We start from the raw sequence: 23,005 nt of genomic DNA, 5'->3' as shown, positions 1-23,005 counted from the left end.
TTACTGAATTATACTGACAATTTTAAGGGGACTTCATTTCACACACTAACCCTACCCTCACTATATCCTTTTAAAGTGGCCCTATTATCGCTGCGTAGCTGGAGCATGTATTGTCAAGTTTATCTTCGGGTAAACTTTACAAAACACGTTCCAGCTGCGCATCGATATGTAGCTTTAGAAAGGTATAGTAGAGTAGGTTAGGTTAGAGAACAGTGAAGTACAGATAAGTAGGGTACAGAAGGTCGAGTTAGATTAGGGATAAAAAAGTTTGGAGTAAACTTTACAATACACGCTCCAGTATAGTCTTCTGCATCGAAAAGTAGTTCTTGCTAATATTTATTCCTTTTGTTTAACTTTTGGTTATAGTGTTAGCTATCAACAGATGGCATTGTTATTAGTTTCACTACACATGGTTAAGTATCGTCTGAGTCTGTCATGACGCATAGCGTAAGTACGTGTTCTTGTGTGTCATGTAGTAGAGTACGCTGTGTGTGATACCTCCTTTTGCTTTGGTAGTTAAATACGTGTTTTCTCATAAGTTCGTATTATGACTGCAATTTGTAATAGTTGTGATGTAAAACCTGTGTATGTTGGCCACCATCGGTTTCATTGAAAAGTGGCTAACTTACAGAAAATAAATATGATTGGTGTATTTTTAGAATAGGATTTCTAGTTAATTGCTTGTAAAATTTTAATAAGCAATGGCACAACAGCTACTTTTAAATAATGTATATAGAGTATTCATAACAATATATAGTACTAGGAAAAATTACTACAATGTGTTTAATATATGTAAACGTAATAGCAAATTTATTCATGGTTGTTCATTCTAGACGTATTTCTTTCATTCTTTTTGGCACATATACACATTGTAATTTTGTAGTTAACTATCTCTTGTTAATAAGCTACAAGTGTTTCCCTCGGAGCAAAAGATGTTTTGAGAAAATCTTAAGGGAATTCTTATCTCCAAACCTTCGCTACTTTCGGAGAAGCTGTCAGGTGCCAATAGTTGACAACTGACATGGTTAGCTTTACCCTTGCAAATATTCCGTAATTACTCCAGCTCCCAGCTGATATAAGGAGCCGATATGGCTGATGGTCTTACCAAAACAGACAGGGTAAACAAATACCTACAACAATTTACTGAATTTCTGTACGTGCCTTTTCTTATTCACATCTTCCTTCACTACCTCTTTATCAAAAGAGTGTTCTGGTCACTGACCTTCAAGAACAAATGGTGGGAATCCATGCTTCTTTGTCTCCAGTCACAAATACAGGAAATCTGCCTCTCATATGGGAATTCAAAACAGTTAAGAAAAATAACAAAACGGTATTTTGCGTGGCCAAGATACGCAGGTAAATTTATCATCACTATCCTACGGTAAACATTGCTTCAATGAAGCCAACTTCAAGACAAACAGGTGGCCAACTTACAATTAAGGTAGTAAGTAACGAATATCTTATGGGAAATTGCAGGTTTAAGACAAACCAGACCAAAACGAGCAGGTGGCCAAGTTAACAGGTTTTGCTGTATTAACTTAGGTATTTTTTTTTTACTGACTTATACAATAACGGAAAGGAATTATTAAAGTATTTAGAACGTCACGGTTTAATTAAATTGGAAATTGATTGCCGTAAATGTGGGTCAAGTTTGAAGTTGTGTAAGGACAGAGAACATTATATTTCTCGGTGTAATCGGCGAGTTAATGGAGTAAAGTGCTTTTGGCGTGTCTGCCTTTCGTGGAACAATTTTTTGAAAAATCAAAGTTACGGGTGCAGCAGATTGATCATTATGTTTGCCATTGGTATTATGATAAGGATGGTCGCCAAAGTTTAATTGAACATGAACTTTGATACATACTTTCTTCTTGCTTGATGAATTTTAATGCATGATTCATGCTGTGGAGTTTTTGATTCTTCATTTTAATATTGTGGTAAGTGGTCTTGTTTACTTTAGTGTATTACAATTTGAGGGGAAGGAAGGTGTTACCTTACGTGAATGTGTAATAGCATTTTTTTCGTAAATTATTTGGGGGTTGGGGGGCTTGCCCATCATTTGTTAATTGGATTATATAGTTGAAGCGTGCTTTGTAAAGTTTAGCTCCGGGGGACAAACTTTATAATACACGCTCCCACGGGGACCTCTTAACGCGAAGTACAGATCCGTTATAAATTGCTATTATGCACATCATGTCACGATAGGAGCATGTGAGTATTCTATAATAAGAATTAAAAGGACGCTGTATATAGCCTTTTCACGAGAAAATATCTGAACGGATTGAAATTAAATTTTTAACATATTTTGCACCTGGCTTGAGCCAGGTTCATGTCGTGTCAGGGACAAAGAGGGTTGAGATTGTATCCCAAAAATAAAATACCTCACCAGCACTCCAAGTTAGGGAGTTGAAACTCGATACACAAACTCTTAATTAGAAACAAGCGCCTCAGCATTTGGAAAAATACCACTTCCAAAGAGGGTAGAGAGTAATTTCTATACAATTTTGATTTCCGATTTTTAATTATAAGATGTGAGTAAACAGTTGAACCGTTTGAAATGAAATTTTGAAAATATTGTAGTTAGCTCTGGGTTGACTTGTTTATTTATCATTTCTCTTTGATTAAATTACATATCCAAAGGGGTTCTAAATACTTTTTCTAAACATTATTCTTCCCGAGAGAGGAATTAATGTGTTGATAAGAGAGCTTTTACGTACGAGCGGGAAACCCTGTTTGTGCAATTCACTTTGGCCACAGATGACATCATTTCCTCTCCGTTACCATGGTGATCCCATTTTGTTTTCTATACAAATGTAAATGTGAAGTAAATGAGGGGTTGTGTAGTTTCATATACATACGAACAATGGCTGTGAAATTATTTAGATTTTTTTATATACATTGAGGACAAAGTAAAGTTGGTGGAAAAAGGCGAAAATACTCTTGAATCAAACCACGTGTCTTTCGTTATGTATGATGGTGAATTTACATATTGAAGAGGCAGAATGAAGAACAAAACATATGAAGTAGAGGTAAGTTTGTATCCGTTACTTCTTAATATAAATGCTTCGATACATTACACAGAAGTGGAGCAAACCTTAAGTAAACATCGTGCTGAGTTGTCTGTATCATGTAATATTTCACTTGTGTGTTCTGATCGAATCACATTTGCTCATTTATTTTGCCTTAGTAACAAAATATTACTTACCTAATTGCTTTTTTTCATGCTTCATTCGAAGGAATTATTTTAAATAATTTACAAGTGTCCCTTTCGCTATAATGTTTACAATCAAGTACATAATACATCACCATTTCTGCGTTATTTCTCAGCCTTCGCTCGCGTTTGTATAGAAAATAAAATGGCGATCACCAAGGCAACAAAAAGGATGCGACTCTCTCTGTATATATATACACACACACACACACACACATATATATATATATATATATATATATATATATATATATATATATATATATATATATAGAGAGAGAGAGAGAGAGAGAGAGAGAGAGAGAGAGAGAGAGATTAAAATAATACAGGCTTATTTCTGAGATTCAGTGTTGGTGATTACTTCAATTTACTGATTTGTGTTCTCTTGTACATGGTTCGTATGTGTAATGTGGGTGTTACATAGTGTATTTAGGTCGAATTTAAGTAAAAGTTTTTTTTTTTCTGTCTTTTGTCTTGTAGAAGTGTGTACTTTTACAAAGGTCAACATAAAAAGAATGTCTCGCTGCGCGGTTTCCAGTGTGCAGCAGATAGAGCACAAACACTATTTAGATACAGCAGAAAAACTAAAATTTGCAAACGTAGCAGTTATTGTATGGTAATTTAGTGTCCTTTTCAGCAGCGAAGACATGAGACACGGACACTGCTTAGTATAGAATCCGAACCACATGAACTCTCACCAGGAATCAAAGCAGGGTCTCTCGTGCCGAAAGTGCGTACACTAACTACCTGTATATAGCTCTCAGTGGTAGAGCGTTCATCTCTAGTGCGTGGGGTACCTGGTTTGATCTCAGCACGTGCCAAGTGGACTTTGTGGTGAACAGACATCATGTGCGTGGGTTTTATCGGAATTCACCTGATTCCTTCCACTATTCTTTTCATTTCTCATAATCACAGTGTCCTTTAGCTTAGTTGGTATAATCGTGGGATGTAAAACTGAAATATTTCACTTAATTTTACTACCCATATAGCTGAGGGAGTTAAGGTACATACTGATAGCTTTTTTTTTTTTTTTTTTATTTTTTTATGAATTGCTCACTTTTAGAAACAGAAAGTTAAATCATTCAGGTTCACGTTCCACTTCCATGACCTATAGGCTTAAGGAGACTGATAACTAATAAAACTGAATTGTTATGAAAGAACTGTTGAATAAGGTGTGGGAGGAAACAGGAGAGTCCCAAGCAGAAAAAAAAACACATGTAAAAGCTTGCATGGCCTGGAACCGAACCAGGGACCCCTCGCACTAGGAGTGAGAGCTACTTACAGAACGTGAATTCTTTAGTGCTGATGGAATGACCACTTCAATGTTTCAACTTACACTGTGCGTTTCCAACATAACAAACTAGTGAAACAAATGGTTTCCATATCTTGTTGGATACATCGCTCACTGAGGAAGAAAATATGGTATGTTAATGGATGTCACCTAGAAATGAATTTCCTCGCATTTAGGTACGGTATCTGAAGGTTGAGCAATTTTTGTGCAACATGGTCGTCTCAATGGGCATCGATCCTAAGGTCTGCAGGATCCCGCAAAGCCAAAGTTTCATTTGACCCCCCAGAAGTTGGGTATTCTGTATTTGCTTGAATTTTCGCTTGGTTACATGACAATGATACAAATATACCTGTACTCTCCTAGCCCAAGTTGTACCCAAGCATAATAATCATTAAAACATGTAAAAAATAAAATTATCGGAAAAATAAGCGAGAAATATCCTAATGTGCATGAATAATCGTTGTAAGAACTAGAATATATATTCACGTGAAGTACATGGATAGGAACAATAACATTCAAAACTCAACTTCCGCCGGCCTATGTTTAGCAGAAGGGGTCCAGCAGTTTTCTCTAAAAAATGTTACAATTTTGGTAGTTTCTGTTCACATTCGATTAGTTTAGAGTACGTCAGGTTAGTTTAGGCTAGCTTAGGTTAGTTTAGTTTAGTTTAGGCTGAGTTAGTTTATGTTAAATTAGTGTAGGGATCCCGCATAATTTTCCAAAAAATGATAGAATTTCGCTTATTTCTACTAATATTAGGTACGTTTAGGTTAGTTATAGTTAGCTTAGGTTAGTTTATGTTAGGTTAGGTTAGATTTGGTTACGTTATGTTACGTCTAAGTACTTGCATTATTCATTTCTCCTGTAAATTTTGTGTTTTTTACGTGCTTCTGGACCCCTTGTACTAAACATACTCCCTTCCGCCTAAAGAAGAAAAAATCGTTAATTAAATTGAAGTCCAAAACAAACAATTAACCAAAAAAAAGTGTGCCACGATTAATAGCATTATTTCTTTTGCAAATGACAAACGTCTGCCTGTGCGCTTTTCTCGCTGTGCTCCTATAATGACGCAATATCACCAGCCAATCACCGTTATTTTCCGATATGACTCAACCTTACTTCTCTATGAACCTTGACACGCCCCATTTGAAAAGATGTTAGGTCCATGTTCCGTTAAGGGGGTCCAAAACTAACCTAACCTAATATAATGTTATATTATGTAATCAAACGAAAATCAATAGAAAGAAGTAAGAAATTGTAAATTTCGTGTGGAAGAAATTACTGGACCCCCTTAACCGAAAATTGGCCGATATTATTTAGAACATTGGGTTAGAAGTGGAGCGGGTTTTCTAAACTTTAATCCCAGGGGATAAAATTTATAATACACGCTCCAGTTTCTCTTTGTAGGTATCAGAAAGCACGTGTAGTTTACACTGTTTTCTTAATTGTTTCTTTTACTTTCTGAAATATTCTAATGTGTTGATGAGCATGTTTTGTTAAATACGGCGGTGTTTCTTCGGTCGAAAATGGTCCCACAAGGGTACTACCTACACCACTGTGTTATAAATGGAGCGGGCTTTGTAAAGTTCTGCTGAAGTTTAGACCCATATTGTTAAATGTAATACAGAGTGTAATTTCTCGTCTCTGCGTACGGATAGAAACTGAAGCGAGTATTCTACAGTTAATCCAATAAAAATGCATGTAACAGGCATACCTCTGTATGAATTAGTAATTATCAAGTTTAAAATTAATACAGCTGAGACACGACGAACTTAAAAATCGAATCTACCTAGAATCATGGTGGATATAACCCTTGTACAAAACAGCAGTATCGGTAAAAAAATTAGCACAAGAATTAACAAAAACACTATATATGTACATTATTTTCACAATACTCACTCGGTTAATAATTTAAAAGCAAAAGTTTCACGACAAATTAAGTTTAATTATGAGTAAGTAGATTGCAGAGTCATCACAAACTTATTATGAATCAAGAAACTACGTACTTCAGTTACTTCAACAATTAAATATGACTTTGTACTCCATTAATTCAGTATGTTACTCACCAATCACGAAGCCACAGCAAGATATTAAAATAGGCCTACGAATTTTCTTCAAAAAGAAAAACATTGTGCGCTTCACCCCATACTTCTAACGCATATCGCAATTTACTTGTTATAACAGAGACAAAATGACCGGCAAAAGTGATCGTGCAATAAGCATAATTTTATGGTTTCTTGTCATTGTGCAAGCTTCCTACAATTGAAGTGCTCTCTCAGTCGTATATTTATTGAACCATAACATTTTTATGACACTATTAACTTCATCTGGTTTTCTATTACTTCACAGTCACTTGCCACCACTTTCATATTCACAAGATGGAAACATGAGTCGTCTGCAGCTTTCCGTAAGTTGATTTTAACGGTGAAATCAATCACTGTCAGTCTCAGAACAAAATTGCAGAGATCAAAATTTAAGAAATGAAAGCAATTTAATTAAAGATTGGAAAACTAGTAGAACAAATTTTTATACTTCTATAACAAGACATTACATAATATAATTGAGATGATGCAAAATCTAAATATAGACACTGAATTTGATTCTGGTGAATCGAATCAATCATTCTGTTATTTGGACTTGAGAAAATGACTTAATCGCAAAGTTTGCAAATCAAATGAAGCAGAATCGGTGCAGTTATATTGTGCGGATCCACATATAAATTAGTTGCGTACATATGTTCTCAGTAAATCGATTCTCTGTATCTTAAACAATCATTTTTGGGATGTGAACTTTTAAGTCTCCGTGCAGATTAACTTTAAAAACGTTTCAGTGTACGTATACAATAAAACTATTCTGCAAAAGACACTACCCAACTTGTGTTAGATGTTGCTAAAAAGCACAAACAATTGTACCTAAAACGAGTCAGGAACCGTAGGGAGCAGGCGCCTTAACGACGATGGGATACACATAACGAGGATAGCCAAACGACTATATACAACATAAAAGCATTTACCTTATGTGTTCCATTCTGTGTTTATACATTACTAAAGAAGTTATAGATAATATCTCGAATTAATTTAGTTGCTTACACATTTGTGTTCCGAAGTAAGATTACACATTACTAACGTAAATTTGACAAATATTTGGATCCCTACATAGGTACTCAATAATGTATTTCAACATAGATACGCATCTCAGAGGTAAGAACACAACACATTTAGATTATTTATATACTGGTCTATTAAAATCTTATTACAAATTTCTTCTGTGAATCCGTACAACACATCTGCACAGCGTATTAAAATAACTATTACGCTCTAGTTATAATTTCCCTCTTCGGAGACAAAATTCCGAAAAATACTCTCAACAGGGACGTCCGAAAGATTTTTTTCAAAGGTACAAAGAACTGATTCCAAAGGGCAAAAGACTGAATTCAAGGGAGCAATTTTTTGTGAGACTGTACAAAATACAACCTCAAGGATATACCGACAACTGGGGTGACTTCCTACAGTTACATATTGTTTTGGTCTGTAAGTCAAGTGTCGGTGGTTGTGTGAAGAGTTTTTATATCTTACATGGTAGATACACATCTGAAGAATACACCACATACATAAAAAATGACTCAGTTTATTTCCTTTTAAAAAAATTACAAATGTGTCCAAAGTTACCCTGAATCGTGGGGTGACTTTGGACACTGTTAAAACTTACACAGAAATCCAATGTTTGAATTGAAACATTGTAGCTTTGGACTTTTTTTTTTTTAAGTTTTAAAAATACATTTGCATTCTATTCAAACAATACCAGTTGAATTACAAGCGTTTCACTTGTTCTAAATACCAATAGAACTATATGATAATACTATCTTAACATTGACTGTTACATTAGCGTTTAATCGCCAGTAAAAGATATGAAAATAATAACACAATAAACTAAACACAATGCCCCCTATTTTTAAGTATCTAAATTAAACGAAGGGGAAAGAGGGCAAAGTTACTTATACAATACCCTATGAGGGTAAGGGGGAAAGAGAGTACAGAGCTGCACAATGGAGTGTAACTGATTTAGTTGCACAATGGAGTTTCAGATTTGACAAAGAAAAGTCCTCTTCTTATTTCTGGATTGGAGAGAATGCTCACCACCTGAGATGCATCAATTACCTCAAGGTCTGGAACAGTAGGAGATTTGAAGATGTAGATGTCATCCTCGAGCTTCCTATGAAAGCACAGGAAGTCTACAAACAACATCTGACCATTGAAATGTTTAACAACACCAACATTTTTTTTTTCTGAACTGTCTTGGAACCCTTGTGAAATTCATACTTGGCGACTATCATATCTCCTTCCTGTGCTTTGCAGACAGTACTACGAGTCCGTTGCCCCATCTCTACATTGCATGTAGGACTGGGGTATGAATTGGTTGTGACACGTACAGAGAACGCTGAACTGTCATCATCATCAGATGGACTTCGGAGTAATGTGGGACCTCGCTTCGTTGCTGGGGACTTCAGTTTCGTCTTTGTATGTTCCCTAGCAGTACTAGTCGACGGCTGATTTATCTCATCATCCTCAGATTTATCAGAAGACTTATTTGCTGATTCATTGCTCAAGTCATTCATGGACACGGACTTTCCTGGCGGAACGTTCAGTTTTCTTTGTCTGGTTTTGTTGGAGGTTGTCGAAGGAGGAGTTCGCATCTCCTGCAGCAAGTCAACGAAAGCAGCACACCATGTTTCGTTCTGATCTTGTCTTTTCCATCAGGTAGATTTTTAAGCACTACTTCTGGATTTAAGGGAATGATTCTAGCAGCCCTAAACCCTCTCTAATATTAAGGAATTTGTTGGCTTCAATTTTCTCTGTCTTCAAAAGACTAGGGAAGGCATCTTTTGAAATGCAACTTCTAGTGTATTTTTCACAGTCTTTCAAGACGACTTTCCAAGCAACTTTCAGTGGGCGGAAGAAAGCGACATCCAAAGGCTGCAAAAGATGGGTTCTATTGGGAGTCAAAAGTACAAACCGGGTATTGTGTTCTTTTCTTTCTCATACTCTTGTATAACATGATATGAAATGTGACTGCTGAGATTATCACCTTTCACCAATAAGAACTTTCGGACCATCTAATTTCTTGCAATAAGGAAGTGCAATTTTCATGAACCAGTCTGCAAAAGTCTGTAAATCAAACCATCCACATTTATTTCTGTTATATCGGGTTCCACTCAGCCCACTAACTTGTCATGTATCCCACAAACAATCTGCCTTATATAACACATATGGAGGAAGCATATTGCAACTGCCACTTACAGCCATCATCACGGAAATGTTAGTTTTTGAAAAGTCACAAACGTTTACAGCATGTTTCACGACTCGCTTAACCAAAACAGTTTGCCGACTAGGATCATCGGATAGGTTGGTTTTATCGTAGTTAATTATGTTTAATGGTAGAACTCCCTCCAGAGATATAAACAATCAAAATATTCAGTTACTGACTTCTTATCAACTGCGGCACGAAACCGTTTGATGTTCTCACACAATCCTACAGGCAACAGTTCCTTATGACGACGCAGAAAATTCTTTCCCTACTCGTAGCCTGGAAGATTATGTTTAAACTTTTTTTTTTTCTGAACGATCTAATCGGTCTAGATACCTTTTTACCAACAGCCTTACATCTGTTTATCTGAATGGAAAGCCCCACGCCGCTGCTTTCTCTATGCTTAGAGCTAATGATTCCTCTTCTTTCTCACTCAAAACTGGCTGTCCCATATGATTTCATATGCACATTGTTCACTTTATAGTTTAATGTCGACTTCGGGATACCGAACTTTGAGAAAGCTTTTCTTACAGAAATTTTTTTTTTTTTTGCTTTGATTAGTCTTACAGCCTTTTCCAATGTGCTTTAGTCATAATTAGCGAAATTACGCGATTATAATGTTTGCTGATATTTACGAGGCATAATGTCCAATGTCACCCCACAAAGACAGATTCGTACATAAAAGTCTCGCTTTAGAGTGTTCAAATGGGACCAACTTAACTTTTATTCTCAAGATGTCTTTTCAACACTCCTTGATTCTTCTATATGAATCACTCATTCACAAATTATATTTCTTGTGTCTCACACAACAAAGAGTTTCTCACAGCACAACAATCACGAGTAAAACGCTCGAAGCTATTTTACTTTTTTCCTCACGAACGCAGGCAAATTCTCTAGCACCACCGTCCATACACTTTCAACATACAACCATTCAGAATTGGAGGGAGTTTTTTTCCACGCATCACGTCATTCATTTAACAGTGTGGAAAAAGATGGAACAAAAAGTTACCAAAGTGTCCAAAGTCATATTGATGTTCAAAGCGACCCCTATCGACAGTACATTTAAAGTACTGCCCATCACTTGTTTGAAATGTTTACAACGTCCACCATGCGGCAAGAACAAAGCTCTGCCAATCATCCATTTTAGGTTTTCAACGTTGAAAGAATTTTCACACAATGCCATGCCATAAAGGAAAACCAGTAGATATTTAACATTTGAAGCCAGAAGTTCCGTCTATTCTTCACGAAAAGAAGTAAAACAGGCATTTCACGATAATGGGGCTCGACAGTATCAGGAAACTGATAAAAAATACATAAGTGCCATGGCCATAACTTGTGGGGGTAGGGGCAACTTCCTCCCAGGGAAGCTCCTCGCTGTTCTAGGGAGCCCACTTTAAGACAAAATGTTCTTACTTCATATACGATATGAACATGAAATTATAAATGTAGCATCAAATAGGTTCACTACATTACATGAACAAAACAGCACACAAAAGGTAAATAAAACAAAAATTAGTCCTGGGCCCATTTCAGTAAAAAATATCTACTAATATTGGCCCTGGAAATAATATCTATTCGTATGGCTTTGAGATTTGTCAATATTATCTCCTTGATTGATTTATCATGTATGAAACGGGCCTAGGAGCGTAACTAACGGCCTCGCAGACGTTGCAGTGTGGGAAGACCCACAGGGCCCCACAAACAGTAAGAGGAAGATGGAAAGAGGGGCTCAAGAATTGGAAAAATAAGTTTTTCTAGGGGGCCCAAACACGCGTATTAATGTTTGCCCCCAGAAAAAAGTAAGATACGGCACTGATAAGTACACATACTCAATTTACTTGAAGCACAGCAAATTGTTACTTGTATATTGATTATCAAGATATTATGCATTCCTGTGAACATCTGCGAGTTTTTTTTATGCTGATCCAGTCAATAGCTTCTTAACATACTTGAGAAAATAAAATTATGTTTAGCACATAATGCCAATGGATATGATACACATTTTGTTTCGAATACATTTATCGAAAAACATTCTTGGGAACCAGAAATTGTTTCGAAGTGTTCTAACACTGATTACCCTGATGAACCATTCTCTATATTCCAGTCTTGGGAAGTAACGTAACGGAAGTAATGCGTTACTTCTAACGCGTTACTTTTTAAGTAACGTTTCCTAGCAGCGCGTTACAATTTTTCCAAAGTAACTGTAACGGTTACGCGTTACAAAATTTTAAGTAACGTACCTAGTTTGCGTTACTTTTTTCCCGTTACATTTCGGATGACTAACTACAATATTTGTATATTTTTTTCGGAAATATGTTTCTTTCCTGTAAGAGAATTCTCAGAGTAGAAGAATAAAGCATGAACTACGTATGTTAGTGACCGACTGTCAGTCACTGACAAACAGAGAAACAGATGTGATCATAGTGCTGCTTGCTGTTTTTGGTAGATAAAGACAGCCTCAGGAAAATTACGTGTATTGATTGTAAGCACCTGGAAGATTTTGTCATAGATTGTGACATCTCCAAATCAATACATTTGGTGAGTGAACTAAGAGTACAATAGTACCGGTCTATTTTAATTTGATTGCTGTTTTTTTTTAAAAATAATAAAGATGGCAAACAAAAATATTCTACTGTTCGAACATTTGAAAAAATATTTTTTCTTAAAAGCTGAGGATGATGGTGAACATAATTTAAAAGTAATGTGTCTGAAGTGCCCCGGCAGCAAATGTTTATCAACAACTAGTGTGCCATAATTAACGATATAGAAAAATGAAATGAAATCTTTGAATTTTACGTCCAGAGTCAAAGAAGACGGATTTTGAAAAAAAAAATGAAATGAAATATTTGAGTTTTACGTCGCACGGTTATGCCGGTTAGGCTAAAGGAGACGTGATGATGAGTAATGAATGAAATGGTGAAATGAAGAAAGTGGGAGGAAACGGGAGAACACTGAGGAAACCCACGCACATGGTGTTTGTCCACCACAAAGTTCATTCGGCGGGAGATGGGATCGAACCCAGGACCCCAAGCACCAGAGGTGAACGCTCTATCACCGAGCCACCGCGGCCCAATTAACGATGTAGAGAAAGGGGTTAATATGAATAACTGTGCAGATGTACAGGCCTACTTTTTTACTAGAAAATAGTTGGTTGATGGTATGTAATATTGGAGTTCTTTCAGATCAGTTTCCGTATCCTAGAGTCCCGTTGGTTATAGAGTTTGGAACAACTAGGTTTTAAAAGAATGTATCGATTTTAGAGTTATTGGCAAGTTTTGATTCACTCCAGTTCGTGTTTTCTCATTTTATTAGTTGTACTGTAATGATTCTCTATATTCTGTATTTTTAATTTTTCATAACATTGTTGTTATTATATAATTAATTTAGTAGAATAATAATAAGCAGCCATTTTTTTCACGCATAGGTATAAGAACGAGTCAAGCTATAACTCGACTTGACTCGAAACTCGACTCTAATTCAAGACGAGTTTCGACTCGAGTCAAAGGTGATATTCTCGAGTCGTGTTCCGAGCCGATTCACTGTTTTTGAGTCGAGTTGAGTTTGATAAATGGCTCATTCGTTCAGCTCGTTCTGAAATCATAGCCTGATTACACTGGAAAGCGAAAGCCATGAGAAATATTAGCGGTAATATGGAATATTTTTAATGTTGCTCACGAGAGAGGACATGGTCTGTCTCGTCTGGATAACGAAACCACAAGAGTTTTTTTTTTTTTTTTTTATAACTAAGCCGATAGCTCGAGCTGACTCGCTTGGGTGAACCATCGGCTCGAGCCGGTTTGGTTGAGATGAGCCATTTACTCGGTTGGCTGAACTGAGCCAAGGGCTGTTGGCTCGGCTTACTTGTCGGTTCGGCTTGATAGTGAATTAGCTGTGAGCCGAGCTGCGCGAGTCGTTGACAATTCTAAACCCGGGCCAAGTAGTTTTGAACATATTTGAACAGCGCCCTATAACTTTTAACAATGTTTGGGTCGAGCTCGAATACCCAACATAGACCCTCAACCCAAATTCAGAAGCCCGTGAACAATGTCCTTGATTTCTAGACTTCAGGACTACCGAGGTTGGCAATCAACTTTTTTCAGTATTTATATACAAACCTCCTATTTTTGATGTTTATACACAGTGTTGTTATAATTAATAATAATTTGTAGTAGTATCATTGATAATTATATTGTCTATGTAGGATACTTGAAGAGAGTACTTAAAACTACACACAGGATTTGGCTCGACTCGAGTCGAAACTCAATCCTTTTTCCAGCCGAGTTCTCGAGTTGAGCTCAAAGATGTCTGTTTCGATTAGAGTCGAGTTTAAAAAAAAACTCGCTCGTGCCCATTCCTATAAGTAACGCAGTATGACATTTTAGTCAGTGCTACATTATATGAAAATATTCATATAGCTGTAAAGTAAGAATTTGTTCTTATATCTATATAAAGCGATTCAGAACGTGAAATAATAATAATAATAATAATAATAATAATAATAATAATAATAATAATAATAATAATAATAATAATAATAATAATAATAATATGGACAATTGAAGTAAGATTTTTTCACATATTCTAAGTTTCGGATCTAAAAGTAACGCGTTACTTTCGAAGTAGGGTAACAGTTACTTTTTGGGGCAAGTAACGCGTTACATTTTAAGGGAAAGTAAAGTAACTTGTAACGCGTTAAATTTTTACAAGTAACTTACGCAACACTGCTATATTTCTAATGGAAATTCAAATTGTTCCTACAATGGAACGAAAGTGACTCTGTTGTTCCCAACTTCCTTGAGTGGCGGCGCCACCAGTCTGCACAGTCTCAGCGTGAAGAGCAGCTGAAACCTCTTATACTATATTATTACTCTATGTGTACTAAGATCTTAAGTTTAATTTTAAGAGCCTGACTTCATACACTCGCTGAATTTCATGCCCGAACTTAAGTAAGGGGTCTAAGGCATTCAATTTACCACTTATGAAAGAAAACTTAAATATTTTTCTAACAAGACAACAACGTACAAACGTACAAGACAAAATCAACAGGATAATTGCCAGAAACTAAATTTTGCTGAATAAATTAAATGGAGAAACATGCAAACTTTACTTATTGGTAATATAAACATCAGAATGATACGTTCGACGTTGATAGGGACATTGTCTCGTATTGTGTGCAAGAAGTCAATGTATTAATACAAGTATGTATATCATTCATGACGACCTTCGAGAAAGTTACACATATAAATCCACTTTTGAAAACTGTAACAAGTGCTAGTCCTTGCAAGTTAATATATTGGCGAAATTTTCTGAAACTCAATGTCATTGGAATATATATGGATCCGGACAATGTTGGAGAAACAACGAGCCCACCATTGCAACAGAATGGTTAACATAAATTAAATGTAGGATTATAACATTAAAATGTGAATCGTAAAAAAAGAAGCCTTCATTAGTGGATTCATAGTAGGTGAAAATTTTAAGGACCTCAACATTGGAGAAGTACACATCTATGAGTTCCAGTTATAATCCTTTACGATTCTCTGATCTGGTTTACGACAAAAGGGAGTCGACCAATCTACAATAACCTTGAAGATAAGTTGGAGTTTCGTTACGAGCGTAAGCACGTCTCAGTACCACTGGCGTCTCTGGCATGTACATTTTGGGGATGACATAAAAAAGCTATTTAAATGGCACTACCGAACCCAAGCTATGTATTATCTTTGATTCCATTTGTTACTTTCACGGACCCCCTGAGAACTCCGAACTCTGTTATGATCGTTTCACAGCCTGAATATTATATTCCAAATAGGTCGTTAGTAAATAAATTAAATTAGAATAAAATATGGAATATTTTGTACTTCAAAATATTGCGGGGGCATCCCCCTCGTCCCCCCAGCCAGAGACGCCCATGCTCAGTCAGGGGCGGATCCAGGACCGACTTCTGGGGGAGCGGTGGGTTGTCATACTGCTACGTTTAAGGGCTCCAAACTTTGGGATGGGTTTTATTTATATATATAAAATAAGAAAGTTTCCTATTCTGGGGGGGCGATCGCCCCCCTTGGATCCGCCCCTGTGCTCAGTACTATTGACTATCAAATGCATGAATTGTGGGGATGTGAGTTTCGGCTAATTCTGAGTAATAAACCTTCATTCCTGCATGAATAATACCACTCAATTCACTGACGCATTTTTGGAGATCGTGCGAACAGTATCAGTTCGACGAAAGTAAAGAAGAAATATTAAGATATTAAAACATTTTTAATCTTTACCATTTGCAAACAAATCCAAGAGGTAACCCAAAAACCTACATCCAGGTAGACGAAGTACACCATCAATCAGTGAAATAAATTGTCTGATAAAATTGATGTTCTTGCCACCACAGAAACTCTTTCATCCAGTGCTCATGTACCGAAATAACAAGAAACGACTGTTCCTATTAGGTATCCTCGTCGCCAAAAGTGCCTTTACATCGCCGTGACGGGTATGTGACCGCGCAGTACTCCAAGGAAGGGATGGTTGCATAAGAAATTGTGATTAATTTTGAACAGGTTTTATTTTGAATAGGGAAATAACGTAGATATAGGGAGTAAAGACACAGATTTGAAGCATAAGTACACTATCATCTCTGAAAAGATTCATATTCTCAGTTTTTCACTACTAGCGCATTTCACTCTTTGGGAATTTAACACGACATGTTCGCAGGACACTTTTCTAAGTCCTAAATGTATGCGTGAATTATTTCATTCGTCTCACTGTCCTTATTTCAGAATGGAAACTAAACATGCTGAACAGGAGTATGTTTCGCTGTCGTCAAGCAAGGGTTGTAATAAATGTAAATACGGTTCTTATTATTAAATAAAAAACAGAAGTATCTATTCCATGTATAGCACAATATAATACGGTAATTAACCAACATGATAATCACTAACGCCCGAAGGATTTTTTCGAACGGGGGGGGGGGCAAAAGACCGATATAGAGTTTTTCGATTTATTGCCAAATATATATTAAAAGTCATAGTTTATCATTGATAGCGTATGTCCTCTTATTTTTTAAAATCACCACTGTAACCTATTAGTCAAAACATACATCTCCAGATATAATGTAGAGGGAAGAGACGGAAAGAGATATGAAAAGTGGCGTAACTAATTTTACTGCGCCATGGATAATCCATTATTCATACCCGCCCCCTGTCCCACGCATTTGAACTACTGCGTTATCGTTATATATATATATATATGGTTCCATGTCAGAAGGGCCCGAAAAAGGGCGAGGATAGAAAGGTCCGAGTCAAAACGGGGCTCGGTTTTAAAAGGCAACGCGTCAAAAAAAGCAACGTCAAAAGTGGCCCCGCGAGAAAAGTACCCGAGTCGAAAATGCACCGCGTGAAAATGTTCCCCTCGTCAAAAGGGCCCGGGTCAAAAGATCATCGCGGGAAGAGAGTCCGAAACAAAAGGGACCTATGTAAAAAAAACTGGACAAAGTGGACAACGCCTCAAAGGGACACGGGTCAAAAGATCCTTGCGAGTAAAGAGGCCGAGTCAAAAGGGGCTTATGTCAAAAAAAAAGTCGGGCCAAAAAGGACCCCGCTTCAAAAGGGCACATGTCAAGACGGTCCTGCGTCAAAATGACCCGAGTCAATATGACTCCGCAACAAAAGGCCCCGAGTCAAAAAGGCTCCGCGTGAAAAGGAGCCAAGTGAAAAGATCCCCGCGTGAAAGGGGTCGGCAAATACAATTCCACGGCTGAAAACCTGAGATCAGGAGAGAAAATCAGGAGAAAGATACATATGACCAGTGGCGTAAATAATTTTATTGTGCCCTGATCGTCAATCATCTATTTACTCATACTTTTTCCCTGCCGCCCGCATTTCAGCTGGTATATATATTTCTATGTCAGAAGAGCACGGACAAAGGACAAGAACAGAAATGCCCGAATCAAAAAGGTACCGGTCGAAAGGGCCCTGCACAAAAGGATCCGAATCAAAACAGCACCTCTGTCAAAAGGGCCAGAATCCAAAGGACGTCGCGACAAAAAGGCCTTTCAAAAATGTCCGAGTCAAAAGGGACCTCACCTCAAAAAGGACACGGGTCAAAGCGATCCCGTTTCAAAAGGGTTACAGGCGAAAGGGCACCGCGAAAGAAAGTCCGAGTCAAAAAGGCCTCCGTGAAAAGTTGACGAGTCAAAAGAACCCTGCGTCAAAAAGGCCCGACTCAAAAGGCTCCGCGTCAAAAGGACCCGGCAAATATAATTTCACGGCGAAAAAGCCTGAGATCAGGAGTGGAAATCAGGAAAAGAAAGAGATATGACCATTGGTGTAACTAATTTTACTGCGCCCTGATCATTGATCATTTATTTAATCATACCTGCCCCCTGCCCTTCCTCACGCAGATTTATATATATATATATATATATATATATATATATATATATATATATATATATATATATATATATATATATATATAGTTCTGTCAGAAGGACACGGACAAAAAGTGGTTGAAAGGGACCGGCGACAAAGGGGTCCAAGTCAAAAGAGCCCCGCTGTCAAAAGCGCTCAAGTCTAAAGGTCGCCGCGACAAAAGGGCCCTATCTAAAAATGCCCGAGTGAAAAAGGACTTCGCATCAAAAGGACACGGGTGAAGACGGTCACGTGTCAAAAGTTCCCGAGTCGAAAGGGCCGCACTACAAAATGCCCCGCGTTAAAACAGGGCGTGTCAAAGAAGCTCCGCATCAAAAAGGCCCCGCGGTAAAAGGCCAGATAAATACAATTCCACGACTAAAATGCCTGAGATCAAGAGTGGAAATCAGGAGAAAGAAAGATATATGACCAGTTGCGTAAGTAATTTTACTCCGCCCCGGATCGTTGATCATCTATTCACTCATAACTTCCCCCAGCCCAACGCATTTCAACTGGTGATTATACTGATGGTGATCAGAACAATGGAAACACCTGAACAAAATTGCAACTTACCAGATTAACATGGTGTCGGGCCACCTTTCGCCTTCAGAACAGCCTTGATGCGACGTGGGATGGAGGCATAGAGGTCGTGAACGGTAGCAAGTGCAATTTTACACCATTCCTCGTGCAGTGCCTCGGCCAGTTCTGTGAGAGAGGATGGAGGTGGAAATCGTCGCCGGAGTCGTGTTTGTAAGACGGACCACAGATGTTCAATTATGGTGAGATCTGGGGATTGGGCGGGCCAAAGGAGGTGTTGAACTTCATCCCGATGTTCCTCAAACCATGCTGCAATAACGCCAGTTGTGTGAATGGGTGCATTATCATCCTGGAAGATGGCGTCATTGTCCGGGAACAACATCCGAACCATAAGATGCAAAATGTCTCCTAACATTGCGACATAATCCTTGGCAGTGATTCATCCGCTAAGTGTGACCACAGGACCCAGTGAAAACCATAATATTGCGGCCCACAGCATCGCCGAGCCGCCGCCATGTTTCACAGTTGGGCGGAGACACTGCAGATCATAAGCTAATTTGGGCGTTCTCCACACATAAACACGGACCCTGGTTGGGAATAGGTATAGTATAATAAAAATTATTAGTATACATAAAAAGAAATAACAAAACCGAGACGAAACAAGATTCATAGGTTGATGTAGGGAGAAACTGAAACACCCACAATGAAAAATTGAAACTAATGAATGTCTATTACACAGAGATTCAGAAATGAGCAGGGAGAGAGAGAGAGCGAGAGAGAGAAGAGGAAAGGAGAGGAGAGGAGAAGAAGAAAAAGTAACGGGAGAACAGATAAAACTGTGGAATTCAAACGTAGTAAGAAAATAACCTAACATTTTAAACTTCCGTTTCCAGAAATCCAACATTAATATAGAATTAACTTTTGTTTTTACATAGTTTTTCAGAACTAATCGAATATATAGACGATCCTTTAAATATTTATTATGTTACTTTCATAATGGATAGCATACTCAATTTCAAGTAGAACTGTAGATCTCCGAGACACATCTAGGATAATGTCAAAGCTTTAACACAGAAACTTTGTTTCCGCGTGGTTCGATTGCAAATTCGGTAGTGTTCGTTGGACGTAATGATCCAAAATACATTCTAATATACCCAGTACACAGCGTTGGTCATATCTTCCATTCCGGACTACTAATGCAAACTGAAGGAAGGAAACGAAACGAAAAGAAAAGAGAAAGAAATTAAAAACAGAAAATTGCAGAATGCTATTTTATTGCTAAATATCTATCAGATGTAACATATATTAAAAGTCCAAACAGTATCGTAATGGAAAGCTACAAATGTTGGAAAGGAAAAGTTCATGTTTCTCATAGATGTAGCATCTTTCAAAAGTCAAAGTGAATAAAACACATTGAATTATAGAATGGGAACAAACATTATGTCGAACTAGTAAAATAAAATTTTGTTCTCAAATAACCAGAAAGGTACCATTTTCTAGCCTTTTCCGAAGAGTTATCTTTTCCGAACATCCAGTATTGATTTCATCTCTTCCGAATATAACGTAATTTGCACAGAGATAAAGAACACGCTAAGAGCTCATACGCATCATCGTGTCAGTCGTATGATGTTGGTTAGGTTATAGACCCCCACTGGATCGAGGAATTTAAATCCGTAGTGAACCGGTAATTCGACTGAGATTCGGTAACCCAGAGGATAAAAAAGAGATTTTACTTACTTCATTGCGTTTAAACAGTATTTCTGTCAGAGATGACTAGGACCGTTGATGTTATCCCCAGAGCACAAAAGCACGACGCCGAAGTTAACAGTTAATTAGAGTCCCCGGACGAGGTATATCGGGCTTCTGCTCCGTTTTAACTTTGGAATATGAACTGCATGTATGTGTGAGAGGAAGAAAAGTGAAAAATGCAAAGACAGATAGGGAAACGTCAAGAAAGAGAGAGAGGGACGTGACGAATATAAATATGAAGCATACTTACTATTGCAGTGTATGATATAGAAAGCACACACTATTTACTCGAACTATCGCTAGTATTGCGTTATAAGTTCTCCATCAGAAGATGAATCTCTGTTTGCAGCCATTATTTTATGCGAAAAAATCATACTACCTGATGGGGAATCAAACAAAGATTTTTCATTTGGGCGTCTGACCCGTTACCACTACACCACCGATTCCTTTATCCAAACTTAGCTTAACAAATGGTGTAGTGTTTCTTTCTGAGAACGATAACACGGAAATTGCATACTGCAGGTCAATGATATCTTTGAAATGTCCTGGTAATTCCTTTGCTCCTCCCCATCCAACATCGGTAAATCGTCTCTATCATGATACAGGTGTTTGCTTTCACATTGTTAGGTATTGCTTGTCCAGTATGATAAGTCGATTCTTGACAATCACTATGTTACGAGGGTCATCCGGAAAGTGATACCCGTTTGTGCAATAAAGACATATTAACAAATATACACATTTTTATTGGAAAGAACATACTTTACACTACTTCTCCACATAATCTCCAAGCAAATTTAGGCATTTGTCATACCGTGTGACGAGTTTTTGTATTCCAGCGCCATAGTCCTCCGCCGCCAGCGTATTGAGATACGTAGTCACGTCTCTTTTAAGTTCGTCTTCGCTGTCAAATCTTTTTCCCGCCAGAAAGCCGAGACAGATTATTAAAATGTTCAGAGAGTTCATCAATTGTGACGCGCCGATCGTTCCTCACTCATTCGTCTACTGACCTCAGCATTTCGTCAGTAATGACAGACGGTCTCCCTGAATGCTCCTCGTCGTGTGTACTACCCCTCCCCAGGTTGAAGTTGCGACACCAGCGCCGAACAGACGACTCGTCCATCGCATTGTCTCAATACACCTCCTTTTATTGGGGATGAATTTCACAAGGTCGAACGTTTCGTTCATTAAGAAATTTTATCACGGCCCTCTCTTCACAACTGGCGGGGTTCTCAATTCGTTTAATCATTATAAATGAGCACAGGCACAAAACAGGCACTGCTAGCATCACGCAACCTCGCACAGAGCAGGCAGACGAGCCACTGACGAGGTATGACCTTGTCCAGCGGCTTTCTGAGTCATCAGCGCTTTAAGCGGCGCAAACGGGTATCACTTTCTGGATGGCCCTCGTAGATAGCAATATTATTCATAAGGCCATTGCGTTACCCCTACACTGTCAAGAGACGTGGGAAATAGAATTGAAACAAATACGGCTAACAAAATACAGGGAGCAAAAAGAAATATATGAAAACAAAATAAAAGAAATGAAAGTAAATAGTTGGAAGAACTACCTTAAAGAAAATACTAACCTAGACATTTGGGGTGAACCATATAAAATAATTAGTCAGAAAATAAAGAAGCCAAAAACTCTCTCAACCTTAAGAAGTTTTACTGAAGGATGGGAAAGCATCATAAAATTTTTAATGGAAAAACTTTTACCCAAGGACGAAAAAGAAGACGATGACGAGGTGCACAAACAAATGAGAAAAGAAATGAAAATTTTACCAAAAAACGACGAAATCATGGAAGAAACAACCAATCAAGAAATAAGTAATTACATAAAAATGTTAAAAAAGAAGAAAGCAGCAGGTCCAGACATGATAAAATCAGAAATTTTCCTGGAAAATGCAGATACATGGTCACCACATCTATCAAGACTCTACAATTTATGCCTCAAGACGAAAATAATTCCTAAAATATGGAAACACTCAAACTTAGTAATAATAAAAAAAGAGCGAAGATAAAAGAAATGACGACCCTAAGGCATATAGACCTATCTGTCTCTTAAATATAATAGGAAAAAATATTCGAAACGGTAATCACTAATAGACTTAGCAAATATGAAACATAAAAAGAGATAAGCTACAGCATAGCTTTAGGAAGAAGAAAAGTACGGAGACAGCTATAAGGAGGCTTTTAGAATTAATAGAAAATGGAAAATTAGACAAGTACCAGGTAGTAATCTATGTTGATATCAGTGGAGCTTTTGACAATTTGTGTTGGCCATCACTCTTCAAACAACTAAAAAAAAATGAAAGTACCTAAATCACTATACCAACTAATGTTAGAATACTGCAACGAAAGACAGGTCACTTAGAAGGCACCAAATAATAACATTACCACATATACAACAAAGGGATGTCCACAGGGATCCATATACGGTCCAACGATGTGGGACATCGTTATCGAATCCTGCCTAAAAACACTGGAAATTACGGAAGACACGGAAGGAGTAGTCGG

General features: G+C 37.5%; 1 protein-coding gene across 3 annotated transcripts in view; it reads right to left on the bottom strand.

Moving 5' to 3' along the window:
• Uxs (UDP-xylose synthase) overlaps positions 1 to 23,005 on the bottom strand; it is a 392,432-nt gene that overhangs the window by 33,491 nt on the left and 335,936 nt on the right. The window contains exon 1 of one of the 3 annotated variants that reach the window (XM_081769544.1): positions 6,566 to 7,091. The exons of 1 other annotated variant lie outside the window; for it this stretch is intronic. In XM_081769544.1, the coding sequence (XP_081625670.1) occupies positions 6,566 to 6,629 (64 nt within the window). In that variant the 5' untranslated portion in view covers positions 6,630 to 7,091. Of the gene's footprint in view, positions 1 to 6,398; positions 6,417 to 6,565; positions 7,092 to 23,005 lie in introns of those variants that run through there. One more of the 3 variants, XM_081769546.1, reaches the window with a different exon arrangement.

Source organism: Thermobia domestica, chromosome 8 (assembly GCF_964235325.1).
Source record: "Thermobia domestica chromosome 8, izTheDome1.hap1.1, whole genome shotgun sequence".
NCBI classification, from domain to species: Eukaryota; Metazoa; Arthropoda; class Insecta; order Zygentoma; family Lepismatidae; genus Thermobia; species Thermobia domestica.
This window is presented reverse-complemented; position numbering and strand designations above follow the sequence as displayed.